At 39.4% G+C, this 25,003-nt stretch overlaps 1 protein-coding gene across 5 annotated transcripts in view; it reads right to left on the bottom strand.

The window, feature by feature from the left end:
• SS18 (SS18 subunit of BAF chromatin remodeling complex) overlaps window positions 1–24,587 on the bottom strand; it is a 107,194-nt gene extending 82,607 nt beyond the window's left edge. For 2 of the 5 annotated variants that reach the window (XM_043970294.1, XM_043970254.1), the window contains exons 1-3: window positions 24,315–24,585; window positions 16,067–16,143; window positions 9,852–9,936 (exon numbers count right to left, since the gene is read on the bottom strand). In XM_043970294.1, the coding sequence (XP_043826229.1) occupies window positions 9,852–9,936; window positions 16,067–16,143; window positions 24,315–24,383 (231 nt within the window). In that variant the 5' untranslated portion in view covers window positions 24,384–24,585. Of the gene's footprint in view, window positions 1–9,851; window positions 9,937–16,040; window positions 16,144–24,314 lie in introns of those variants that run through there. The other 3 variants (XM_043970274.1, XM_043970265.1, XM_043970284.1) reach the window with 3 other exon arrangements.
• Window positions 24,588–25,003: the final 416 nt, after the last annotated feature.

Raw genomic sequence — 25,003 nt, forward strand, 5'->3', positions numbered from 1 at the left:
TTCTCAACAACACAATTATCTTCCAAAAGATTCATGATGAAAAATGCTATCCCACCTCCAGAGAAAGAACTGGAGTCTGAATACAAATCAAAGCATATTATTTTTCACTTTTTAAAAAAATTTTATTGTCTGTGTTTTCTTTCACAACATGATTAATATGGAAATCTATTTTGCATGATTGCACATGTATAACATGTAACAAATTGTTTACCATCTTGGGAAGGGGGAGGGGACAGGGAGGGAGAGAATTTGGACCTCTTTTTTTTTAAATGACAAATTTTTTTTTGTAATATAATTGGGAATATGGGCTGAGCTCTCTATAGCACCATATTAAGTACAGATTTAATTCAGTGAATTATAGATAAACACATACAGGAAAGACTTATGATTTTGTCCATTTAGGGATCTGTAGGTATGAAGATTACTTCCACCAATGGACAGAGGCAGTCTGTGACTTGGTGCATGAGGCCTAGCGAATTTTCTGTGAAGTTAAGTGACTTGCTTTGGTTCACACAGCTAGTAAGTGGAAAAGATAAAATATAAACCCAGGCTTTAAAAAAATAAATAAATAAAATGTAACTGGGGAAAAATAAAATATTCAAAAGAATGTATCTCAGTACTTAAGAGTTTATAATATAGTGCCTAGTGAGGCATATTAAAGAGGTTTACGTCTTAAGATTCTGTGAACCCAGACCACTGTACTTTTTTTTGGGGGGGGGGAGAGAATGGGGGTTAAGTGACTTGCCCAAAGTCACACAGCTAGTAAGTGTCAAATGTCCGAGGCCGCATTTGAACTCAGGTACTCCTGAATCCAGGGCCAGTGCTTTATCCACTGCACCACCTAGATGCCCCAATCACTGTACTTTTTAAACTCTTATTTTTCTCTCTTATTTTGCTCATACCTGGAAGGACAATACAGCAGTCAATCATATTGGACTTCAAAGTCATGAAGACCAGAGTTTGAATCCTGTCTCAGACACTTTCAAGACTGCGAGCCTAAGCAATTACTTAACCTATCTAAAGCATCTTTCTACTTTGTAAAATGGGACTAGTATTAACACCTACTTCAGTGTTGCTATGAACAAGTGAAATAATGAACGTAAAATGATTTACACATCTGAAACCACTCTATAAATATGAAAGTTTATCCTCATTGCACAGTACCTTTCCCCTTTCTGCTTTATGACCTCAAATCTATTCACTTAGAATCCAGAAATTTATAAGAATTTTGTGTAAAATAAAAGAAATTCAATGTTAAGAACTTATGGGTCTCTCCTTAAAGTACATGAGTTTCTAGCGCCTGATATTTGTGATATCTACTTTAGCAACAAGAAGCTTATTTTGCTTAGTTCTTCTCATTCTACATTATTCCAGATAGGTTTTTAAATTTTTTTATGTAATTAAAAACATGAGAAAAAAAGTTTAAAATGTTAATCATTAACTTTTGAAATCAGTATAACTAAAATGAAACAAATATATTGAAGGGATTTTCCTTAACAAATAATTTTTAGAATGTTTTCATGAAGTTACACTAGAAAACAATCATACTGGGGCAGCTAGGTGGTACAGTGGATAGAGCACCAGCCCTGGAGTCAGGAGTACCTGAGTTCAAATCTGGCCTCAGACACTTACTAGCTGTGTGGCCCTGGGCAAGTCACTTAACCCCAATTGCCTCACTTAAAAAAAAAAAAAAAAGAAAGAAAACAATCATACCCAGTTTCTACCATACTGGGTTCCAGTTTTCCCAGATGTTTTTGTCAAATAATGAATTTTTGTTCCAAAAGCTTGGATCTTTCAGTTTATCATATACTAGATCACTATAGTCATTTACTATAGTGTAATTTCTAGGGGCAGCTAGGTGATACAGTGGATAGAGCACTGGCCCTGGAGTCAGGAGGACCTGAGTTCAAATCCAGCCTCAGACACTTGACATATGCTAGCTGTGTGACCCTGGGCAAGTCACTTCAGCTCTCAAGCCTGTACATTGGTGGTCTTTTGCTCTTTTTGTATTTTTGTTTTGTTTTTGTTTTTGCAGGGCAATGAGGGTTAAGTGACTTGCCCAGGGTCACACAGCTAGTTAAGTGTCAAGTGTCTGAGGCTAGATTTGAACTCAGGTCCTCCCGAATCCAAGGCCAGTGCTTTATCCACTGTGCCAACTAGCTGCCCCCTGGGCAAGTCACTTAACCTCAATTGCCTCACCAAAAAATAAATAAGTAATTTCTATCTATTATACTAGATTACTTATAGTCATTTACTACAGTGTAATTTCTATCCTATTCCACTGATCTACCTCTCTATTTCTTAGCCACTATCAGATTGTTTTGATAATTACCACTTTAGGGGCAGCTAGGTGGCACAGTGGATAAAGCACCGGCCCTGGAGTCAGGGGGACCTGAGTTCAAATTTGGCCTCAGACACTTGACACTTACTTACTAGCTGTGTGACCCTGGGCAAGTCACTTAACCCTCATTGTCCCACCAAAAAAAAAAAAAAAAAGATAATTACCTAAATACCGCTTTATAATAGTTTGAGATCTGGTACTGCTAGACTACTATCTTTCCTATTTTTTCATTGATTCCAACGAACTTTTGTTTGGTATAGCACTAAATAAATAATCTTAAGTAAGACTGTCATTTTTATTATATTGGCTCTGTCTACCCATGAGCAATTAATATTTTTCCAATTGTTTAGATCTGACTTTATTTCTGTGAAAAGCATTTTGTAGCTCAGGTCATATAGTTGCTGTGTTTGTCTTGGTAGGTAGATTACCAAGTATTTTATATTGGCCACAATTATTTTAAACAGAATTTCCCTTTCTAACTATTGTTGCAGAACTTTATTGAAAATATAGAGAAATGCTGATGATTTATGTGCGTTTATTTTTTATCCTGCAACTTTGCTAAAGTTGTTAATTTCAAATAGCTTTTTAGTTGATTCTCAAGGATTTTCTAAGTATAACATCATATCATCTGCAAAGAGTGATAGTTTTGTTTCCTCATTACCTATTCTAATTCCTTTAATTTCTTTTTCTTCTTTTATTACTATAGCTACAATGGTTTTAGATAAATAGTACTTACCATTATAAGGTAAGTTCCTTTTAGTCCTATGCTCTCTAGTGTTTTTAATAGGAATGGGTGCTGTATTTTGTCAAAGGCTAGAAAACAATTGTAATTCTTGATCAAGACCCAGAGTTATCATTTGTCATCATCAATCGCTGTATTTTGGGGGGGCAGAGCTAAGATGGCGAAGGAAAGGCTGTAACTTTTGGAGCTCCCCACACCATCCATCCACATACCTCCAAACAATGCCATAAGACAATTCCTGGAGCAGCAGAACCCACAAAAGAACAGTGACATCATTTTCCAGCCAAAGATGGCTTAAAAGGGCAGCAGGAAAGGTCTAGTCTACTGGGGTGATAAAGGAGCACGGCTACAACACACAGATCCAGCCCCAGGAAGGTTGTGCCTCCAGAGCCTGGGAATCATCAGCCTTAGCAACTAGTTCTGGAACTCAGTTTACGGACCAGTGAGGGGGTCCAACAGTTGGCTTGGGGGGGGGGGGGGTTCAGGGGTCTCTGCTGGAGCTGAGGCAGAGCACCCGTGTTCTGAATCAGGAAGCAGACTCAGACTCAAGCAGCAGTGGCCCAGTGGGGGAGGGGCACAGGCACACCAAGTTTACAACCACGGTGAATCAGATTTCTGCTTCCAGGTTAAAGAATAAGCAGGCTCATGGTTACTTACAGACCAGGCGAGCTGAAAACGTGCCTCTCCTTAAATCAGACCACCTGAGACTCCCTGAAGCTTGGGTCAGTGCATACTGGAAGCAGTGCCCCACTTTAAGAAGGAGTTAAAATCACTGTACTTTACCTAAAGTATACAACATGAAGTTGTCCACATACCTGACAAATTCAACTGTTCTCCCATCCTTAAATTAACTTGTTTTCCCAGTTCAGTTCCAATCCTATTGTTTCCTTTGGGGAAGCAGGGTAGCAGAGTGAATTGAGTATATAATCTGAATCCAAAGATCCAGATGCAAGCCTAAGCTTTGCCAACTACTAGCTTAAAGGGGAACAGATATTTATCTAGTGCCTATTATGTGCCAGACACTATGCTAAACACTTTACAATCTCATTTCATCCTCGCAACAATCCTGCAAGGTAGGTACTATTATTATCCCCTTTGTACATTTGAGGAAACTGAGGCAAGCAGAGGCCAAGTAACTTGCCCAGGGTCACATAGCTAGTAAGTGTCTGAGTCTAGTTCTGAACTAAGGTTTCTCCCACTCTAGGCCTATCCACTATCTATGCACTCTCTCTCCTAGCTGCCTTCAAAATTAAACTTATTGTCCTTTCCCCCAAAATCTGCTTTCTTCTCAAGTCACATTTTTCTGTCAATGGCACTACTACTTACCCAACTTCACATATTTGAAAACTTGAGATTCTCTTTAACTTTCTTCTTCTGGGTTTCAGCTTCCTCTTTGTAAACTGAGGGAGTTGGATTAGATGACCTCTTAGTTTCCTTTCAGCCCACAGAAGGAGTTTAAAAAATATTTAATGACGTGATCAACATCATAAAAATATTTACTGATTGTGGCTAAAATCTCCCCCAGTAAGTGAAATGTGGAAAGTTTATAATCCTATGGTATGTTTAGAAATAAAGCTGTATAGCTCATTCTGATATTATCTAATTTCTTCTAGAAGCTGTTGTAGCAATGACATGTAGGCATCCTATTTAACTACAATTTTGTCATATTCCACCTGGAATGATCTCCATGACTATCAAAATACTGGGCAGCTTTCCAAACTACTGATAAAACCCAACCTTTACATAAAGACATCTCTGATATCACCAGCCTGATATGGTCTTATCATTCTCTTAATTTATAATACTGCCTAAACTGTATTATTCATATAACAATTAGTCTTACACTACCTATAACATCTCCTATCACTGCCAGGAAGTGTTATTTCTTACTTGTTTTAACTTTTCACACGATTACATCTTATTCCCAACCAAATGGTAATGTCCTTAAGAGCAAGAACAAAGTCTCCTACTTCCTTATCCTTCCACAATGCCTAGTAGAATGTACTTAATTGTGTGTATCTAATAAAACAATCAAAAAATATTGCTGACTTAGAAAGAGTTCAGGCTGAAAGATGGATTACCTACCCAATGGAAAGGATCCCATCACCCTCTTTACAATGTATTTTCCAATACACAATGATATCAGTGCTGTTTAACATTTTTATCAAAGACTTGGAAAAAGGAATAGATAGGGGGCAGCTAGGTGGCGCAGTGGATAGAGCACCGGCCCTGGATTCAGGACTCCCTGAGTTCAAATCCGGCCTCAGACACTTAACACTTACTAGCTGTGTGACCCTGGGCAAGTCACTTAACCCCAATTGCCTCACTAAAAAAAAAAAAAAAAAAAAAGGAATAGATAGCACGCTCATCAAATGTGTATGTAAAACATAACTAGGAGGGATAGTTAATATACTAGATGACAGAGTGAGAATCCAAAAATAACACTAGAATGAATTTAATAAGATAAAATTAAATATGGATAAATGCAAAGTTTTATACATGGGCATAAGGAATCAACTTCAGAAGTACTAAGACAAGAAAACATGGCTAGGCAGCAGTTTGTTTGGAAGATATAGAGATTTTAGTGAACTGCAAACTCAGAAATCGGAAGTGTTTTGTGGCAACCAAAAAAGATTATGTCATCTTAGACTGCACTGAGAGAAATTTATCTTCCAGGAATAAGGAGGTGATAGTCCCAGTGTACTCTGCCATCCTTGTACTTCATTTGGGGATTTTTGTTCAGTTTGTAGTAGCACAATTAAACAGGACAGTGATAAGCTACAGTGTCTAAGGACAAGCAGGATGGTAAAAAGCCTTAAAAGCACGCCATGTGAAGTTTCAAATATGAAAGAATAAGAAATATTTAGCTTAGAGAAGAAAATACTTAAAAGGAATATGAGTTGTCTCCAAGTATCTAAAGGGCATTCTCTTGCAGAGAAGGAATTAGACTTTTTCTCTTTAGCCACAGAGGGCAAAACTAAGAGTAATGGCTGGCAGCTGCAAAAAGGCAAATTTGTTGTCTGGATGTGTCTGACTCTTCATGATCCCATCAGGGTTTTTCTTCACAAAGATAGGGGAGTGGTCTGCCATTTCCTTCTCCAGCTTATTTGATGAATGAGGAAACTGAAGCAAACAGGATTAAGTGACTTGCCCAGGGTCACACAGTTATTATGTCTAAGTCCACATTTGAATTCAAGGAGGCTTCCTGACTCCAGGCCTGAAGCACTGTGTACTATGCCACCTAGCTGACCAGAAAATTTTCCTAACAATGAGGGATAGGAGTGAACAGACATTAAGATAGCTGAGGAGAAGGAAACTATACTGAACAACCCCACACCACCAAACCATACAACTCTGAACAAAGTGATCTGGACACATGGCAGTTAAGAGTCAGATCCCTTGAGGGGCAAAAGGGAAAGTATAAGGGAAAGGCTTCCATCAAGAAAAAAGAGCCAAGGCAAACAAATCCCCTGAGGGATGAAGATCAAAGTGGAAGCCTTAGGGAAGGGAAACTCCCAAGAAAAAAGCCTCAGCAGTAAGAAATCCAAAGAGATCAAAGTGAAAAATTTCTCCCAAGAAAGAAAAAAAAATGTTAAAAGGCTCAGTGCATAGAGGAAAAAAATAGGGGTGGTGAGAGGGGCATTGAAAGACAAAAAGAACATTAACAGAAACGCAAATTTAAAAGTCCTTTCTCCCTACCCTCCCCTGCCCAAGGAAAAAACCCTACCAGGAGAGGGACAGCCTGTGATAAAAAATTATGAAAGACCTCTCCTCTTTCCTCTCTCTCTTCCCATCCCAAGGAAAGGCACTCCAACTGAAGAAGGAGGGAACCATAGTGATCACAGGTCAAAAGAAAGGGCACTAACTCAATCTGACCCCAAGAAAGGGAGAAAGCAACGAAAGAAGGACCCACAGGTCAGAGGCCTCAACACTAAAAGTAAGTAAACAAAAAATAAAGGATTGTTATAAAGCCAGAAATGACCAAGACACAAAACCAGAAGAGAATAACCCCAAAATATCAACTTACCCACAAGAACAATTAGGATTCCTAGAAGAAATAATGTAAGAATTTTTAAAGAATTTTAAAATTACATTATAATAGATATGAAAGCTATGGAAGAGAACTTCAGGGGCACTATGTCATCAAGCAAGGTGTAGTAGTAAGTGCCAACTGGCAGCTTTGTCACCCATTACCTATTTCCACATCACAGAACAGGGAGAATGGGGACAGACATGAGCCGGAGGGTGGCCTTCTGAGTTAAGGAGCTCTCAAAGACCCTTGGCAGTGTGCCTAGAAAGGAGCAGGTTGTGAAGTGAGTAGCAGCGCTGTAGCTCAGATCCCAGGAGCAGAACAGTATCTCAATTTCTAACAGAGTCTGAAGCCTACAGAGGAATAACCAGGACAGGAATCCAAAGCAGTGGGGAACCTACAGTGAGTGCTACTACTCTAAACCCACCGAGTTTTCCAGCTGGCTGAGAAGGTGTAAGTCAAGCAGCATCTACACATGCTCAGACCCAAACCCAGGTCTGAAACTTGCAGAGGTCAGACAAGGAGAGCAGCAATCAGACGTTTCCCTGGATCAGACCATTCTGGGGGCTCTGAATGCTTGCAGGTCCCAAACCTGAGCTATCCCTTAGAGGCTGGAATAATACAACACTCAAGAAAAGTTTCCCAAGAAAGCAACAAGAAGAACATCCCAGGTCTTCCCTCCGGAAATATGCAGAGCATAGCCCTAACATCAAGTCTGAAGTCAGGAAAGAAGTTGGAAAAATAAGAAAATACCAAAAAAAATCCCATCCTTAAAAAGCTATTAGGGGGGCAGCTAGGTGGCACAGTGGATAAAGCACCGGCCCTGGATTCAGGAGTACCTGAGTTCAAATCCGACCTCAGACACTTGATACTTACTAGCTGTGTGACCCTGGGCAAGTCACTTAACCCTCATTGCCCTACCAAAAACAAACAAACAAACAAAAAAAAAAACCAGAAAGAAAAAGCTATTAGGATAGGGGCAGCTAGATGGCGCAGTGGATAGAGCACCGGCCCTGGACTCGAGTACCTGATTTCAAATCCGGCCTCAGACACTTAACGCTTACTAGCTGTGTGACCCTGGGCAAGTCACTTAACCCGAACTGCCTCACTAAAAAAAAAAAAGCAATTAGGATGACAAGGGTATATTTTTTAAAAATTACTCCAAAACATTTACAAGCAAAACCTCTGAGGAAAATAGATTTAACATGAACTCGACTACAATCCCTATCAGAAATGAAGCATGATTTTTAAAAAATAATTTTAAATGTTTATTATTAATAAAATAAAAGCATTTGAGGAAAAAATTGAAAAAGAAATGAATTATGGAAGAAAAAATTGGAAAGGAAATTAACAACCTGCCACAAAAGGTACAAACCTTAGGCCAAACAACAAACTCCCAGAAAATCAGAAAGGATCTAATAGAAACCAATGACTCCATATGGCAACAAGGAATACTAAAACAAAGTCAAAAGACTGAAGAAAAGTTTAAAAAAGTAATGTATCTCAAAGCAAAAAAAAAACTAATCTGTAAACTGATGCAGGAAAAAAAAAATTAAGAATGACTGGATCAGGGACAGCTAGGTGGCACAGTGGATAAAGCACTGACCCTGGATTCAGGAGAACCTAAGTTCAAATACGACCTCAGATACTTGACACTTACTAGCTATGTGGCCCAAGGCAAGTCACTTAACCCTCATTGCCCTGCCATAAAATTTAAAATTAAAAAAAAAAAGAAATCATAAAAGAAAATTGCCCAGATCTCTCAGAACCAGGGGGCAAAGTAGAAAGAGAAAGAATCTATCTCCTGGAAAACATCCTAAACTGAAAACTCTCCAGAACATTGTAGCCAAAATTCAGAGCTTCCAGGTCAAAGAAAAAATACTGTAAGCAGCCAGAAAGGAAGAATTCAAGTACCAAAGAACCAGTCAGGATGATACACAATTTAGCAGCCACCACCATCAAGGCCAGTCATAAAGCAATAAATAACAAGAAACAGGTGGCAGATGGACAGTCCACATGCTGCTCTGGTAAGCAGGAAATGTTAAGACACCTGAAAGGTCCCTCAGAATGGACCTCCACCCCTTACCTCCACTAATAAGATTTATCAGAGGACATGGACAAGAGTCTCAAAGGATAAGAAGGCATGTATGTGTCTAATCCATACCATTAGAAAGAGTACCCCACAGTGATAAAATAAGAGGTCCATTGAAATATGAACTGTACTTTTAATAACTGTTTTACCTCAATAACATCATCATCATAGCATTCAGATAGCACTTTAAAGTCTGCAAAGTACTTTGCATATATTATCTCAACAATTCTATTATACCCATTTTACAGATGATAAAATGAAGGCTGGCTGATAGAGGTTAAGTAACTGTGCCCAGAGTCACACAGCTAGTAAGTATCTATGGCAAGATTCAGACTCAAGTCTTCCTGATTCCAAGCCCAATACTCTATCCACTTTAAACTGTAAATTTATATCAGGTTTTCTAAACCATAACAGTTAGCTCCCTAAGTAGCACACAAACATAGACCTGCACAAAGCAGTGATGCACTATTAAAGTTAAGCCAGCAGCCAAAATTGAGGAAAATTATTAAATTCTAAGCTTTTAGCTACATAACAAAGTGTTTTGAGATTCTAAATGAATTCTATTTATATATATATATATATATATGGCAGTTTGAAAAAATTGAAATTCTGGTGTCCATTTTTTGTCAATGATGGAAATACTTACTGCTGGTAAAAGAGACTGCATATTTTGATTGGAGTCTGCTATCGTAGCAAGATAAACCAAATTTGTATGCAACATCTGTTGATACCTATTAAAAATAAACCAAATACCAAAATTAAAAGCTGAAATTGTTTCCCATTTACTTAGATATATGAGTAATGTATTATAATCAAATTAGGAATTGTATATAAAGGTCATAATTCAAATATCAAAAAAGCAATGGAATCCCAAAGTCATTTTTTCAAACTTTTATGCAAAATAAGTCTGAAAAATATATTCTATCTATGCCTACTTCACTCTAATGAATGATGTCCATAGGAACTATGAAAGAATGACTGGAGTGAAAGTTAAGTTTCATTTCACCATTTCATTTTCAGATCACAAAGAAATCTGCAACCCAAGATTTTGATAGACTGCAGGAAGGTACAAGAAAAATTTCTTAATCTACTCTTCTCACAAATGAAGAAACTGCCAAAGATCTAGGCCCTTTGTAATCTGCAAATCCATTGGGCCTTAGCTAATACAATAAAGTAATTGGAATCATGGTCTGTTAGGCTATTCTCATTCCAGTAGATGCAATATTATATAGTAATAGCACAGAAAGAAGATAATAAAACTTATGCATGCTACATGGTGTTAAAAATTTTTAAGCTCACTAATTTAGGTTACTGATTGAAGCACTCCCTCTACAATTTTACTTATGTCATCAATTTGATACAATTGGCTCATCCCTCACAAAAATATAAAAGTGAACCCAGGTATAGCCCAGCTTACATTTAGTATACTTTAAGTTAAGTCAAGAAAGTTACTAAACCATAAGGACTACTGAAAAAAACTCTAAATAACCTAATAGTAATTAAAAAAAAAACTTTTTAGGGGGCAGCTAGGTGGCACAGTGGATAGAGCACCGGCCCTGGAGTCAGGAGTACCTGAGTTCAAATCCGGCCTCAGACACGTAACACTTACTAGCTGTGTTACCTTGGGCAAGTCACTTAACCCCAATTGCCTCACTAAAAAAAAAAAACTTTTTATTTAAATTAACTATACTTCCCAATATAAAGGTTGTGCTTGCTTAAAAAAAAAAAAAAGCTTTCCAAAAACAGAAGTGGAGAGGGCGCAGTGGATAAAGCACTAGCCCTGGATTCAGGAGGACCTAAATTCAAATCCGGGCTCAGACACTTGACACTTACTAGCTATGTGACCCTGAGCAAGTCACTTAACCCTCACTGCCCCACAAAAAAGAAAAAAAAAAGAAATCCACAAGACTTGCCACTAAGTAGGTGTTCCTTTTCTCAAAATATGTTATACCGTTTTTAATGCTGATAAAGGATTTTTTCCCCAAAGAAAAATCATCCAAGTTTTCATTTTCATACCTCTAAGTATTCACAGAATTATATACAGATATCAATAATTCTGTGATATCTAACCTAACCAATGCATTAAATGTTTATTAATTTGCTTTTCTACTTTACATATCCTATATGTTGGGTAAAGAAAATGTCATTACCACAACAGTGAAGTCAGAATAGTACTTCAAAAGTGGTCATAAACAGTGATAAATGTGCTTGGCAAAACACAGAGCACTGATTCTCAACCTTTGTGAAGGAGCTTAGGCTCTTATCACCTCTCCCATGGACTACTGTTAATAACTTCTTGTTGGGCTTAAGTTCCTTCCTATTCTTCCCCTTTAATCCATCCTTTACACAAATGCCAAAATTAATTTTCCTAAGGCAGCAGTGTAACCATGATAGTCCCCCGTCTAAAAAAAGAAAAGAAAAAAGAAAAAAAAGTAGCTACCTATGTATTGGGGGGGAAATTTCATAAGTGATACATAAATGTAATAGAATACTACTACTTCAATTTAAGAAAGTATCAATGTGAAGACTTTTAATATGCATTAAACCGAGACTAAAGCAGAACCAGACAAACAAAATATGGAATGATTACAGTAATATATAAAGAGAAAAACAAAAAAGCAAAACTTAACACTGAAATTAAAATGACAGAGTTTGACTCAGGAGAAGAAATGAGAAAATGCACCTTCTTTTCTCCTTTACAGAGGTAGAATACTATGGGTATGGAATTCTTATTGGTCCTTCATTCTCAAAGAGGATCATGACATCAAGGTGATATCATCACTTGCACTGAATTGGATTTAAGTGAGAAGGGTTATGCAAGGTCACCAGCCTCCCTCTCCCCCTCCAGAGCCACCTGTATACAGTGGTAAGATATAGATTAGGATGACTGCAGATGGCCCCAGATGTTTACGGCAATTGGGGTTAAATGACTTGCCCAGGGTCACACATCTAGTAAGTATCTGAGATGAGATTTGAACTCAGGTCCTCTTGACTCCACGACGAGATCTTTATCCATTGTGCCCACCAAAGGTGTAAAATAGTGCATATATCATCTGATTCAGATGATGTGCTAGTTAGTTTTGCTGAGCCATTTTTCCCTCTTTATTTTTTGTTACAAGAGATGGGATTGCAGGTTGGGATATATGTATATGTGTATATGTTTATACATACACACATCCCAACCTGCAATCCATCTCTTGTGACAAAAAATAAAAATACACACACACACACAAATACATATTCAGAAATGACAGTGGTATAAATAATTTTTAAACCATAATGTGTGCTGCTGAGATTTCCTGAAATATTAAGCCACTAATAAAGTAATAAAACAGCTTTTAATTGTGCTAAAATGCTATATGAATGTGAAAAAAATAATTCTAAACCAAGGAATTATTTGAGATTCCAAAAATCAGGAAAATTCATGATTCTTTCCCAGTCTATGATCAGATAATAAGGTAATGAATGGGTTAAAGTCCATTTACCAATATTTTAAGTTTCTCATGCTCAGTAACTGAAAATCTACCTAATTTTTTGTTTTTTAAAAATTTTACATTTATAGTTAACTTCCCAAAATGGGCCTTTCACTGCCCTATGCATGATACTCATCTATAGCTCTTCAGAGGCAATGATGTCAAACTCTGGTAAAAATGGATTTCTGCTTGGCTCACAATGACTTTAGAAAACCACAAATAATTATTATCTATGTTTTACTGTATTTTTATTTATTTTGTTAAAAAATTTCCCAAATACATTTAAATCTGCATCCCTAAGCACCCAGGCAACAAGTTTGACACTTCTGCCATAAAATTAAACAAGAGTATCACACAAAGGGGCAATGAAAAGGTGCATGGTGAGTGCATGGAGCAGGTTTCAACATAGAACCAAGAAGAACAGAAATAAGGGGCAGCTAGATAGCGCAGTGGATAGAGCATCGGCCCTGGATTCAGGAGTACCTGAGTTCAAATCCAGCCTCAGACACTTAACACTTACTAGCTATGTGATCTTGGGCAAGTCACTTAACCCCAATTGTCTCACCAAAAAAAAAAGAAACAGAAATAAAAGATGCCATCAAGGAATTATTTGGCAGGAAGATTGCTTAGCCATGTGGAAAAAGTAAGGGCCAAAGTGATCCATGAGAATCCTTGCAATGTCAGGTTAAATCAAAAAACACCGCCAACACATTGGGTACTCCCCACTCCCTACCCCAAACTACTGACATGGCAAGAACAATAATCAGAAGGGGATGGAGAGATGAGAGATAATCTTCATAATTAGAGGGAATTTCTGAGTGATGAAATCACAGATCAATTTGGGTATTTAAAATACATATACCTGGGGCAGCTAGGTGGCACAGTAGATAGAGCACCAGCCCTGGATTCAGGGGCACCTGAGTTCAAATCTAGCCTCAGACACTTGACCCTTGACTCAGACTGTGTGACCCTGGGCAAGTCACTTAACCCCAACTGCCTCACCCAAAAAAATATATATACCTCCTCTGTTAAAAATATATATCTACTGGGGCAGCTAGGTGGCGCAGTGGATAAAGCACCAGCCCTGGATTCAGGAGTATCTGAGTTCAAATCTGGCCTCAGACACTTGACACTTACCAGTTGTGTGACCCTGGGCAAGTCACTTAACCCCCACTGCCCCCCCAAATATATATATGTCTACTGAAGGGAAAAAAAACAGAACCTATAAGCTTCTTGTTTAAATAATACAATTATTAACCTGTTATTCTAGAAATAGTTCATAGCACAAAGACTTCATAAAAATCTAAAACTTTGTTTTGGAAAAAAAATTTTCACTCAGTTTTCCCAGGTAGCTACAAAAGTAATTTGAAAATACATTAAAGTACTGCTTTCATCTTAAGAATAAACCTACATAGATAAGTTGTGGAAAATATGCATTAGGTTTTATAAAGCAACATGAATGTGGTGGTATTTTTTTTAACACTTTTTGGGGGGAGGAGGCAGGGCAATGAGGGTTAAGTGACTTGCCCAGGGTCATATAGCTAGTAAGTGTCAAGTGTCTAAGGCCAGATTTGAACTCAGGTCCTCCTGAATCCAGGGCTGGTGCTTTATCTACTGCACCACCTAACTTCCCCCATAAATGTATTTTTGACACCCTTTCTATTGATTTTTTAGAAACTCTCCTACATCAAAATAAATTCTGAATTGAGAATATTTTGAATTTGACAACACACCTATGAAAAGATTTACTATGGTTTCCAAAACCTGTAGTTTTCAAAAAGAGAGTAATGCCCTGGGGAAAAGATATTAGAAGTATGAAGTAATATAATTAATTTCCAATATCAATTTCTGTACTATGAAAGCCGTAAATGTCCTAACAACCATCTGTACAGAAGTAGAATTCCACCAGGATCTTTCCTGAGTCACAAAGGTCACAGAATCACATTATATTTGACCTGGAATGGACCTCAGGGTTTACCTATCCATTTTAAAGATTAAGAAAGCTGAGGCCCAAAGAGAAGTGACCTGGCCAAAGTCACACAAGTTATGTGGCAGAACTAGGAGAATAAACTAACTCCTAGTTCAATATTCTTTCAAATACTCAGAACATCAAATATCTGTTTATTATGTACATTAGCAAAGATTTGGACTGTGCAGTGTTAGGGAAATGTATACAGACTTAACAGGTTTGCTGATGATTTTTATTTCTTGATTTTTTTCCCCCTTCTCTTCATCTTACTTCTCCCTCTCTCATTAACACTAGAGAGACAGCATGTCAATCAATCAATCAAATTTTAAGACCTACCAAGTTCCAGGCAGTGTGCTAAGCACTGGGGATACAAAAAGAGGCAAAAGACAGTCCTATGATTCTTTTTTACCTACTTTCTGAGCCATCTATTTACTCTACACCACTGTCCCTTCAAAAGTACAAATCCCTTTCGTTATCTAAAGCTTGTTTTGAAGTAACAACCACACTTGATGACCTTTTTACATCATTTTCCAAGCTTAACCATTATATGACACATAAATTCCTAAATTAGTTAAGATATTATATAGTTAAGACTTACATAGTTTATAGGTTGCAGGTACCCTACCCAATAATCAAATTACTGAGCATGGTAATTATAGAATCATAAATTTAGAACTGGAAAGGACCTTAAGAGATCACCTATTCTAACCATGTCCTTTTACAAATGAAAAAATGTGGCCTCAAAAGGGGAAGTGTCTTGTCCAAGGTCACAAAGGCAAGAACAACTAAGATTCAAAACCATTTCTTCTGGCTTCAAATTCAATACTCTTTCTACTGGACCCACAATGCTGATGAAATAGACCAAGTAGCTTTGTAAAAAAAAAAATACATTTTACTATAATAAGAAAGCAAAAGAAAATCCAGAAGAGATGAGAAAAATGAGGAGAGGATCATGAAAGGCAAAGGCCAGATATATTGTAAAAAACTGGCTTGTTATAGCACAACAGCAAGCTCTTTATAAAGCATTTATCTGTGCTGACACATTGAGGGAACAAGTGAACTACATTCCTTTTAAATATGTCAATTCTACTTATTCTTCCATTGCAGAAATTCTAAGTTATTACATGAACTTAGAGAAAATATTTAACTCATTATCTTAAAGACATCTAGATAGTTTGGTCTATATAAATATAATGTAATTAACTATATACTTATTTTATTACAAAATATCCACCTTTCTTCAGCAAAAGTTAGGGGTGTAACAATTTCCCAATACAGAGATCTAATTTTCCTATGAGTGATATAATTGTATAGGAGAGTAAGAAGTCTTAAAAGACATTTAACTCCTTCAAACAATACATTTCACTTTTCATAAAAATGGAAAAATCAATACCAAAAAAAGTTTCAGATCAATCTTACTGAGAGCATTCTGTAGTCTTTCCTTTATTCTGATAATCCATTATACACTGAATAAGATGGTTATTTTCATCCAACATCTGAAATAAAATGTGAAAAAGTGTCATAAACTTGAACATTGGATAAAAGTATCATAATCTCAAAAGCAGACAATATTAATAAGGGCTATTTTTTAAAAAGACTTTTGACTCTGAAGAGAACCCATGATAAAAATCCAAAAGCAACTATTGCATTTTATCATAAAAGCATCATATAGAAATATAAAGGAAGAAACAGCAACACCTTAAAATTCTTCTTAAGTACTCTTACTTGGACATCTCACTAATTTTTAGCTTAGTTTAATAAACAGTTTATATAACTCTTTTATAAAAAAATTAAATTATGTCTCTTTTTACATAAAATTATGTACTCAACTACTGGAGTTTCAAAATGAAAATAAGGTTTACATAAAACCTCTATGACAATGTGTTTTTAAATGTAAATAATACTTTTTTGGAATGGACTTCTAATTGTATAGACATAGAAAGCTCCTCCTGGTGAGGAACTTCCTCTTCCAATGCAGATAGGTAGATACAATTTTAAAGACTTACCCAGAACACTGAGAGGTGAAAGTGATTGTACCCCAGAGGCTAGGACTTCCTAACTCAAGTCCACCTATATCTTACTACATCACTTAACAATAACTATTATAATAGCTGGCACTTTTTAGGTGAGCACCTTTTAAGTTTTGTTTTATAACAACCCTGGTAAGAACCACTAGTGGACAGAAGACAGGAGTCACAAAGTCCTATATTCAAGCTTAGCCTCTGCCTAGGCCAGTCATTTAAGCTCTCAGTGACCCAACTCTCTAAGAATGCAAGGTGCAGGGAACAGCTGTAGATGTGCATTGATAGAGGGAGTTTCCTCACTTTCCCTACACTATTTCAATTACAGGTCCAGACCAAAAACAAACCACAAAACCACCCTGTGAAGTAGATACTACAAGTATTATCCTGTTTTCCAGGTGAGGAAAGTCAGAGAAGTTGAATACTTGACTTGGCCATGGAGTTCCCAATCCCCCAATATAACAAGTGTCAAAGGAGGGATTTGAACCAAAAACCTTCCTGACTCAAAGACCAATGCCTTTTACACTACACCTCATGCCTTGATATTATCATCTTCTGTTAACCGGTGGGTGGTTTTGTTTGAGTTTTTTTTCTTTTTTTCCTTACAGTCTTCTTTTGTTTGGGAAAGAATTGGTTAGGGTAGGTTTAAGTCATCACTGTCTCCTCTACTAGATTTCAATTATTGTCTGAAGCCTACATTGAAGGTTCCCTTCTTTTAAATTTAAACACATGGGGGGCAGCTACATGGCGCAGTGGATAGAGCACCAGCCCTGGAGTCAGGAGTACCTGAGTTCAAATTCGGCCCCAGACACTTAACACTTACTGGCTGCGTGACCCTGGGCAAGTCACTTAATCCCAACTGCCTCACACACACAAAAATAAATAAATAAATAAATAAATAATAAAATTTAAACACATCTTTCTGTAAAAGTAAATTCTGGAATGCTCAGAATGAATTATTATAGACTTGATACAATAAAACAATAAACTAATACAATAAAAACAATTGAAAACAAAATGCATTAAAAATCAATACTACCAAAAAAATCAATACTGCCTCATCTCATGCAAGTAACCACCATCCAATGCATTCCTGGTTTTAAAATATTTAACATTTTGAATTTAAAGAGTAATGTTATTTACTTTTAAATATAACAAGTCATATTCAACTTAATGATTTGGTTACTAGTGATATACTATTGTGGAAGGATCAGTGGAAAGTGACAGGGATATTAAAAAGCATTCATCAATTTTTTTAATAAATCAACATTAATATTAGGCAGCTGGTCAATGTAAATAGAATGCTAGGAAAGAGAATAAGGAAACTTGGGATGGAGCCCCACCTCTGATATTAACTAGCTGTGTGACCATGGATGGCCTTGTCTCTTATTCTTACTTTCTTTTCTTCATCAGGAGTTAGTACCTACTTCCCACAGGGAAGTACCCACAGGGATCTTGTGAGGATCAAATGAAATACTGTTCATCGGAGCACTTGGTGAACTTTAAAACACTAAATAAGTCATTAACTATGACATTTTATTCATATTTATTTCTTACTTGCTAAAAGGAAAAATATAAATTGCCATTATTACAATAAATGATAATAAGTATAGTAAATAAATAGGTGAAGTCAGGAAAACTGGGCAAATGAAGACTTGGAGCCTTGAAGTCCTGGGTTTTTAATGTCACCTCAGTAAGTCAAGTCACTCAGCAGCTAAGATTTACCTACTAAATCATAGATGGATTGCCAGAAGGTATTTGAAATAGAATCATTAGCATTTCCCCTAAAAGTCTGTTTCCCAATCTCCAGGCTCTTCATCCTACATATTAATGACATGTTAATCTTAGTGGTCAATTCAGATCCAGTCACTATTCTAATAAAAAAAAATGTCAAGTTCCCCCTTTAAATCCAAATTCCTTAGCCTGGCATTTGAAGTTCTCTACAATATGGATGTCACTTAAGGCTTTCTAGCCTTAGCTCATACTATTTCTTCAATCACTAAATACATAACAAACTTTCCCAATAACTTCATTCCACCTCCCCAAAGTACACAAACCACTACTTATATCCCAACAAACACCAACTGTGAAATCCTGCCCTATCTATCTAATAAGGTTAAAGTCAAAAACTCCCTCTTCCAGGTGGCCTGTTCTGATCATCTTAGCCAATCTATCTTCTTTGAATTCTCTTCAGACTTTCCCATACACTTATTGCACTCTAAAATTTGGGTACATCTTAAGAAATGAAAAGAATAAAACATCTAAATGCCTACTTTGTACAAAGCACTGGGAATATAAATACAAAATCAGAAACCATCCCTGCTCTAACGGAGAGCAAAGTTTCTGCTTCAAGTCCATTGGGAAACCCCAGTGGCTCTTAAGAGTGCAGCAGTAAAGTAGATGGCACTGTGATGTTTCTCCTGCATGATATTTTCTCCTACTATTGAACCAGCTGTCACAAACCAAGGACAGTGGAGTTGAGAACTTTCTTTTCTGGGTTTTCAGTAGCTGATTTTTGTGGAGATTGCTTCAGCATCTATAGAAGCAATCACCAAAGTCTCATCTCCACAAGAGTCAATTCCCACCATGATCCTGGGCCTGCCATGCACTCTTGGGCTTACCTATCCAACAGCATTCACTGATAAGTGGTTGGGGTTGGGGTTGGTAATGGAGAGAAAGATCAGTGCCTTCTCCTTAGGGATTATTCCTCCCCTCCAATGATAGCTGGTACAGTGAGCACTGGGCCTGGAGTCAGGAAGATTCATCTTCCTGAGTTCAAATCTGGCCTCAGACACTTACTAGATGTGTGACCCTGGACAAGTCATTTAACCCTTTGCCTCAGCTCTTTATCTGTAAAATGAGCTGGAGAAGGAAATGGCAAACTACTCTACTGTCTTCGTCAAGAAAACCCCAAATGGAGTCAGGAAGAGAGTAGGACACGACTGAACAATAACAAGAGCTGGGGGATTAAGCTGGTGGTCTGGGAACACTGCTAATTCCAGGGCTCTTAAATTAAGGGTCCTGGACAATCTCCACCAAAGACCGAGGAGAAGTGGTAACGTAAGGTGTTCAGTGCTATTTAGTGGTTTGACTTGCCCAGCACATGCTGCCTCTTGATACTTCAACTAAGCTTCCCTTTAGGCGGTAGGTGGCAGGTGGCAAGGATGGCTAGCCCAAATGCCACACAGTATGTGCTTCCCTCAAAGATGGTCAAGGAAACTGGCCTTGAAGCAAGACCATTAATAATAGCTATCATTTATGTAACGCTTTTAAGGTTTGCAAAGGGCCTTACAAATATTATTTCATTTGATCCTCACGACAACCCTAAGTAGATGCTATTATTATCCAAATCTTTACAGAAGAGGAAACTGAGGCAGTCAGAGGTTAAATGGCTTGCCCACGATCACACAGTTAGTATCTAAAGCTTGATTTAAACTGAGGTCTTCCTGATTGTTTTATCAATTGTACCACCTACCTACCCAATTGACTCCATTTCTAAAAGCTGATTGGTGGTGCTGGTGTCATCAAAGACAGCCCACTTCTCCACAAAATTGGCTAGGCTAGAAGCAGGACTTGTTCTGAGTTCACTGCACTCTGCCTGGCCTCAACTCTATAGGTCAAGATGTCCCATCCAGGGCTGACCTCATCACTTATCACAGTACTAACCCCATCTTGACCAACCCCACCTCTCGCTCAGCCTCCTTACTCCTCTGACTACAGGGCTGAAGGCTGAAGCACCAAATTTCTCCCAATGCCTTCCTTTATAGAGCACAGAAACTAGACTTTTTGATTCCCTCTAACTTGCATCTTTGGCTCTGCCTAGTTTCAACTCTACAGAATTAAGCTAGCTGCCCCAGCACCAGGTACCCCATGGTGTCTCCCCATCCCCACTTTCCTACCTCCTTTTGTGTTGTCTACCCCCATTAGATTTTAAACTTGAGGGCAGGACCTTTTTTCTTAATTCTATACCCAGTACTTAACAGTGTCTGGCACTTAGTAGGCACTTAATGTTTAGTGGATTAGATTGAGGGACACTGCCATCCCCTAGGAGCTTGGGCTAACCTGTCCAACCATGGTAGCTGGTCAGTGGTTAGTGTTGTGTCAACAGGGACTTATATGAAAACCAGTTCTATGAGAAATGAACATGCAAGGGAACCCAATGGGCTCGAAGTTTTTATAGAAGTTTACACTTTTATAAAAGCAGGACAAAGGGAGGAGGGGATAGAGGAAAGGATGTAACATGGGAGGGGGAACAGTACATCAAAGGTGTAGGACACCAAAATCACTCCCCATAGGGAGGAGCAGGGAAACGTCAAAAGCTGAGGTCTTTTCCCTTGGGAACTGCTAAACTATGAAGATAGGAGTATCCCCTTATCTGCAGAAGATCCCAGCTGCACAAGCAGTATCCCAGCCTGGCACAGATGGTTGGTGCCTGTCTTGCCTCCCAAGGACACACAGGGAGTCCAGCTTGGGGTGCAACAACCAAGTATGTCAGCTCAGGGGAAGCTTCATCTTTGATACATTCAGGGCCACCTGGAAAGCTGAGTCCAGAGTTTCTGAAAAATATGGCAACTCAAAAAGACAAGTTATGGGGATCCCCTTAACAGTTGCTATTGATGAGGAAGGTAGGCCTCTTTTCCACATGGAATGTTCCCTTCAATGATGACTATGGGAGGAAGGCTGGGGGACAATACTATTCCTGGAGCTCTTGGGTTCAGTGTCCTGGGTTGACTACATCATGATCTGAGGAGAGGTGGTCAAGATGGTGGCAATGGTTTAACATTTAGCTCTACTAAATTGTGTGTGACTCTAACAACAGAAGGCTGCTCAATGAAGGTTAAGTAATTTGTATTAAGATTTTTTGTATTTGTATTTGTATTAAGATTTTTTAAAACCTCAAGGAATAATCTAATACAATATCTGCCTTTAAAAAGAGCCATACCAATATAATCTCTGGAGGATGGAACTCTATGTTGTTTTTAAAGACTCCAAAGATGGAGACTGTGAACACTGGTGATCCACTCCAGAATCTAACAATCTTCATTGTATATCTTTATTTATTGAGGTGTGAGAGGGAATCTGATTTAGTATAGCTCTATTAAGTGACTTTCACAGAGGTATACAGCTATTAATTGTCAGAGTAAGGCCTTGAATCCAACCTAGTTTTTCTACGACCAAGGTCAGCTAAGAACTAAACATAGCTACCTCTTTTGTACCATAACTGTTTCACAAGGAGTTTAAGCCCACCTCCTTAAATGCTATAGTCAGTAGAAATAAAGCCTACCATCACCAACTTAAGGATCAGGTTACCTTTTCTTTAGATTTTATCAATATTCTGACCTCCATTTACATAATACAAAATCTGCATGACCTTGGGCAAGCTACTCACCTCTCACAGCTTCAGTTCCCTCTCAGCTCTGCCACTTTCTACCAGTGTGAATAGTGCCCAACATGGAGCCTGGAAGACTCATCTTCCAAAATTCAAATCTGGCCTCCCTTACTAGCTGTGACTCTGAGCAAGTCACTTAACCTTGTCTGCCTGTTTCATCATCTGTAAAATGAGCTGGAGAAGAAAATGGCAAACCAATCCAGTATCTTTGCCACAAAAACTTCAAATAGGTTCACAGAGTCAGACACAATTGAACATCAACAAAAAAAAAGTGATTAAGGCATTCACCTTTCAGGGTCTTGGTTTATTCATCTTAAAAATTAGAAAGGTTGTACTAGATAAATACTAAAGTTACTTCCAGCTCTAAGTCTATGAACATTTAAAAAAAAATTAGGTGAGATGCTAGACTAGTTCAGCTTTTAAAAATTCTAGTCTTCAACTAATATCCCACTTTCTACAGGAAGCTCTTTCCGATCCCCTTCAATTCTGGTGCCTTCCCTCTATTTACTATGTCCAATTTATTCTGTATGTAGTTTACACATAGTTGTTTGCACTGTCTCCCCCACTACACAGTGAGCTCCTTAGGAGCAAGGACATCTTTTTACCTTTCTTAGTACCTTTGTATATTTAACACATTGTCTGGTTCATACTAGGTACTTAATAAATGTTCTGAATGACTCAAAGTCCTAGGAAGCTTGAGAAGGAACAAAAGACAGAAACTAGGAGTTGGAAGAGGAACAAGAGTCCGGGACTCACAATTAGAAAAAGCTGGGTTCATACTACCTACATTTACTAACTGTGTGACCTTCATCTTAACTTCTCTAAGCCTTAGTTTACTCATCTGTTGGTAAAAATAAAGATAACAGGACCTACACTAACAGGATTTTTTGAGAACCAAGGGATAATGGCCTCTGAAAAATTAAAAGCCTATACAAAAATGTGTCCTATCATTATTAATTAGTATTTAGGTTCATAACATTTAGCTCTGGAGGGCACTTTAGAAATCTAGTTCACGTTTTGCTTTTTGTTTTTTTAACAGATGAGGAACCTGAAGTCCCAAAAGATGAAGTGACCCGACAAGTCATAAAGATAAGAAGTGGCCAAGCCAGGATTCACATCCCGGTTCTCCCACTCCAAATGCCTATTCTTTATACTTAAATCTTAAAGGCTGGAAATCCCCCCCTAATGTCTTATAAAATACAAAAATTACATCACCGAAGCACAGCCCAGACAGTCAATTCAAAAAATAAACAGCTAATCAAACCTTAAACTCGTAGGGGAACATTAATTTGATGTTCTTTTTTCAAAAGGGCAGTTAACAGCATGTCAACAATATTCATAGGAATGCCTCGAGTTGCCGTTTCTTCAACTTTAACAAAAGTAAAAACAAAGTGGGGAAAAATGTTTTGACTATCGACAAAAATCACTTGAGAATTAAGTTTTTAAAAGTTCCAAAACTCGAGTCCCGGCAAAGCGGAGGTGCTGCCGCCGCTCTGCCCCCACGGCCCTGCCTCGATAAAGGAGAAAGGATGATACGAGGGGCACCCTCGGCGTCCCAACCGCACGGGCAAAGGTCAGGGGAGGGAAGGATGGAGAAGAGAAGGGCGCCTCGAGCCCCCCCGGGGGGGGGGGCTTTCTCTCCCTCTCTCCACCCGACTCCCCACCCAGGATACTAGTTCCTCCCCCGCCTCGCTGCGCCCACCCACGCCTCCGCTTCTCTCCGTCCTCCCGGGGCCCCGGGAGGGGAAGAGTGCGGAGGGGTAGCGAGAGCCGCGCCGCCGCTCCCCGCCCCCAACCGCGCGCCCGCGCCGCACTGAGCCTGCGTGACGGGGAGGGGGCGGGGCGTCACAAAAGTAACTCCAGAAGCGACATGTGGGGGGCGCGAGGGCCACGAACTCCCGAGAGGCTTGCTCGCGTCCCTCACATACCCACACACACGCTACCCCTCCTCCTCGAGTTGTCCTCAGCCAGCCAGAGGAGCGCGTGCCCGCCACCTCCCCCCCTCCCTGCGGCTCCCTCACAAACCAGCCGCCGCCCCATCCCCAGAGAAAACAGGCGGTGCTTAGAGGGCTTTTGTACGTGTGGGAAAGTGAGCAAGAGCGCGGAGGAAAGTACTTCAGATGAAAGGGTGTAGTCTCCCCCACTCCGGCACCCACTAGGCCACAGCCCGCGGCTCCCCCTCTTGTCCGCGCGCGAACACGTACAGCCGCTTCCCAGTCAGGCCTGCCCCCGCCAGTCTCCAGGAGAGTCGCTTTACCTTCTGAATGGCTGCGGGAGTGATCTCACCCTTGCCCCGCTGCCTCGGAGCAGCGAACGCCACCGACATATCGGCCTCTCGCAGCCGTCCCCGAGATCCAGCAAGTCCCGGGCGCTCCGGGGTGAACAGAAAACTGGAGGAGAGAAGCCTGCCTCTCGGGTGGAACCACCGGAAAACACCGAGAGGGGGGGCAGCGTAGGGGCGAGCTCGCAGCCGAAAGCGCCGCCTACCAAGGGCCCTCTCTCACCCTCTTTGTAGACGATTTTACACACACACACACACACACACACACACACACACACACACACACACACACACACACATTCAGCATAGCCCTAGGTGGGGACAGGGCCACGCTTCGTCATCGAGAACAGCCCGAGCGTTCCTCCTCCCGCGCGCCCCCACAACACCTTGTCATAATGGTACAGTCCCGCTGTTGCCCTCCCTACGCTCCAGCGATTCAGGAAATGGTCGGGCCGCCCGCTTAGAGCCGGAGGTGGGGGGGGGGGGGGAGAGGCCGGAGCTGCCCCTGTCACAGGAAATGCGAGAGGCCGAAACCGACCCGCCCCTTCCACCCGGGCGCAACCCTCTTCTCCAGCCGTCTTCCTCTACAACTTGGACGCCAATTGATTACACTTTTTCACCAGATTCAGAACCCACCCACCCCTTGGGTTGGAAGTTGTGCCCTA

The sequence above is a fragment of the Dromiciops gliroides genome, chromosome 1, assembly GCF_019393635.1.
Source record: "Dromiciops gliroides isolate mDroGli1 chromosome 1, mDroGli1.pri, whole genome shotgun sequence".
Classification (NCBI taxonomy): domain Eukaryota; kingdom Metazoa; phylum Chordata; class Mammalia; order Microbiotheria; family Microbiotheriidae; genus Dromiciops; species Dromiciops gliroides.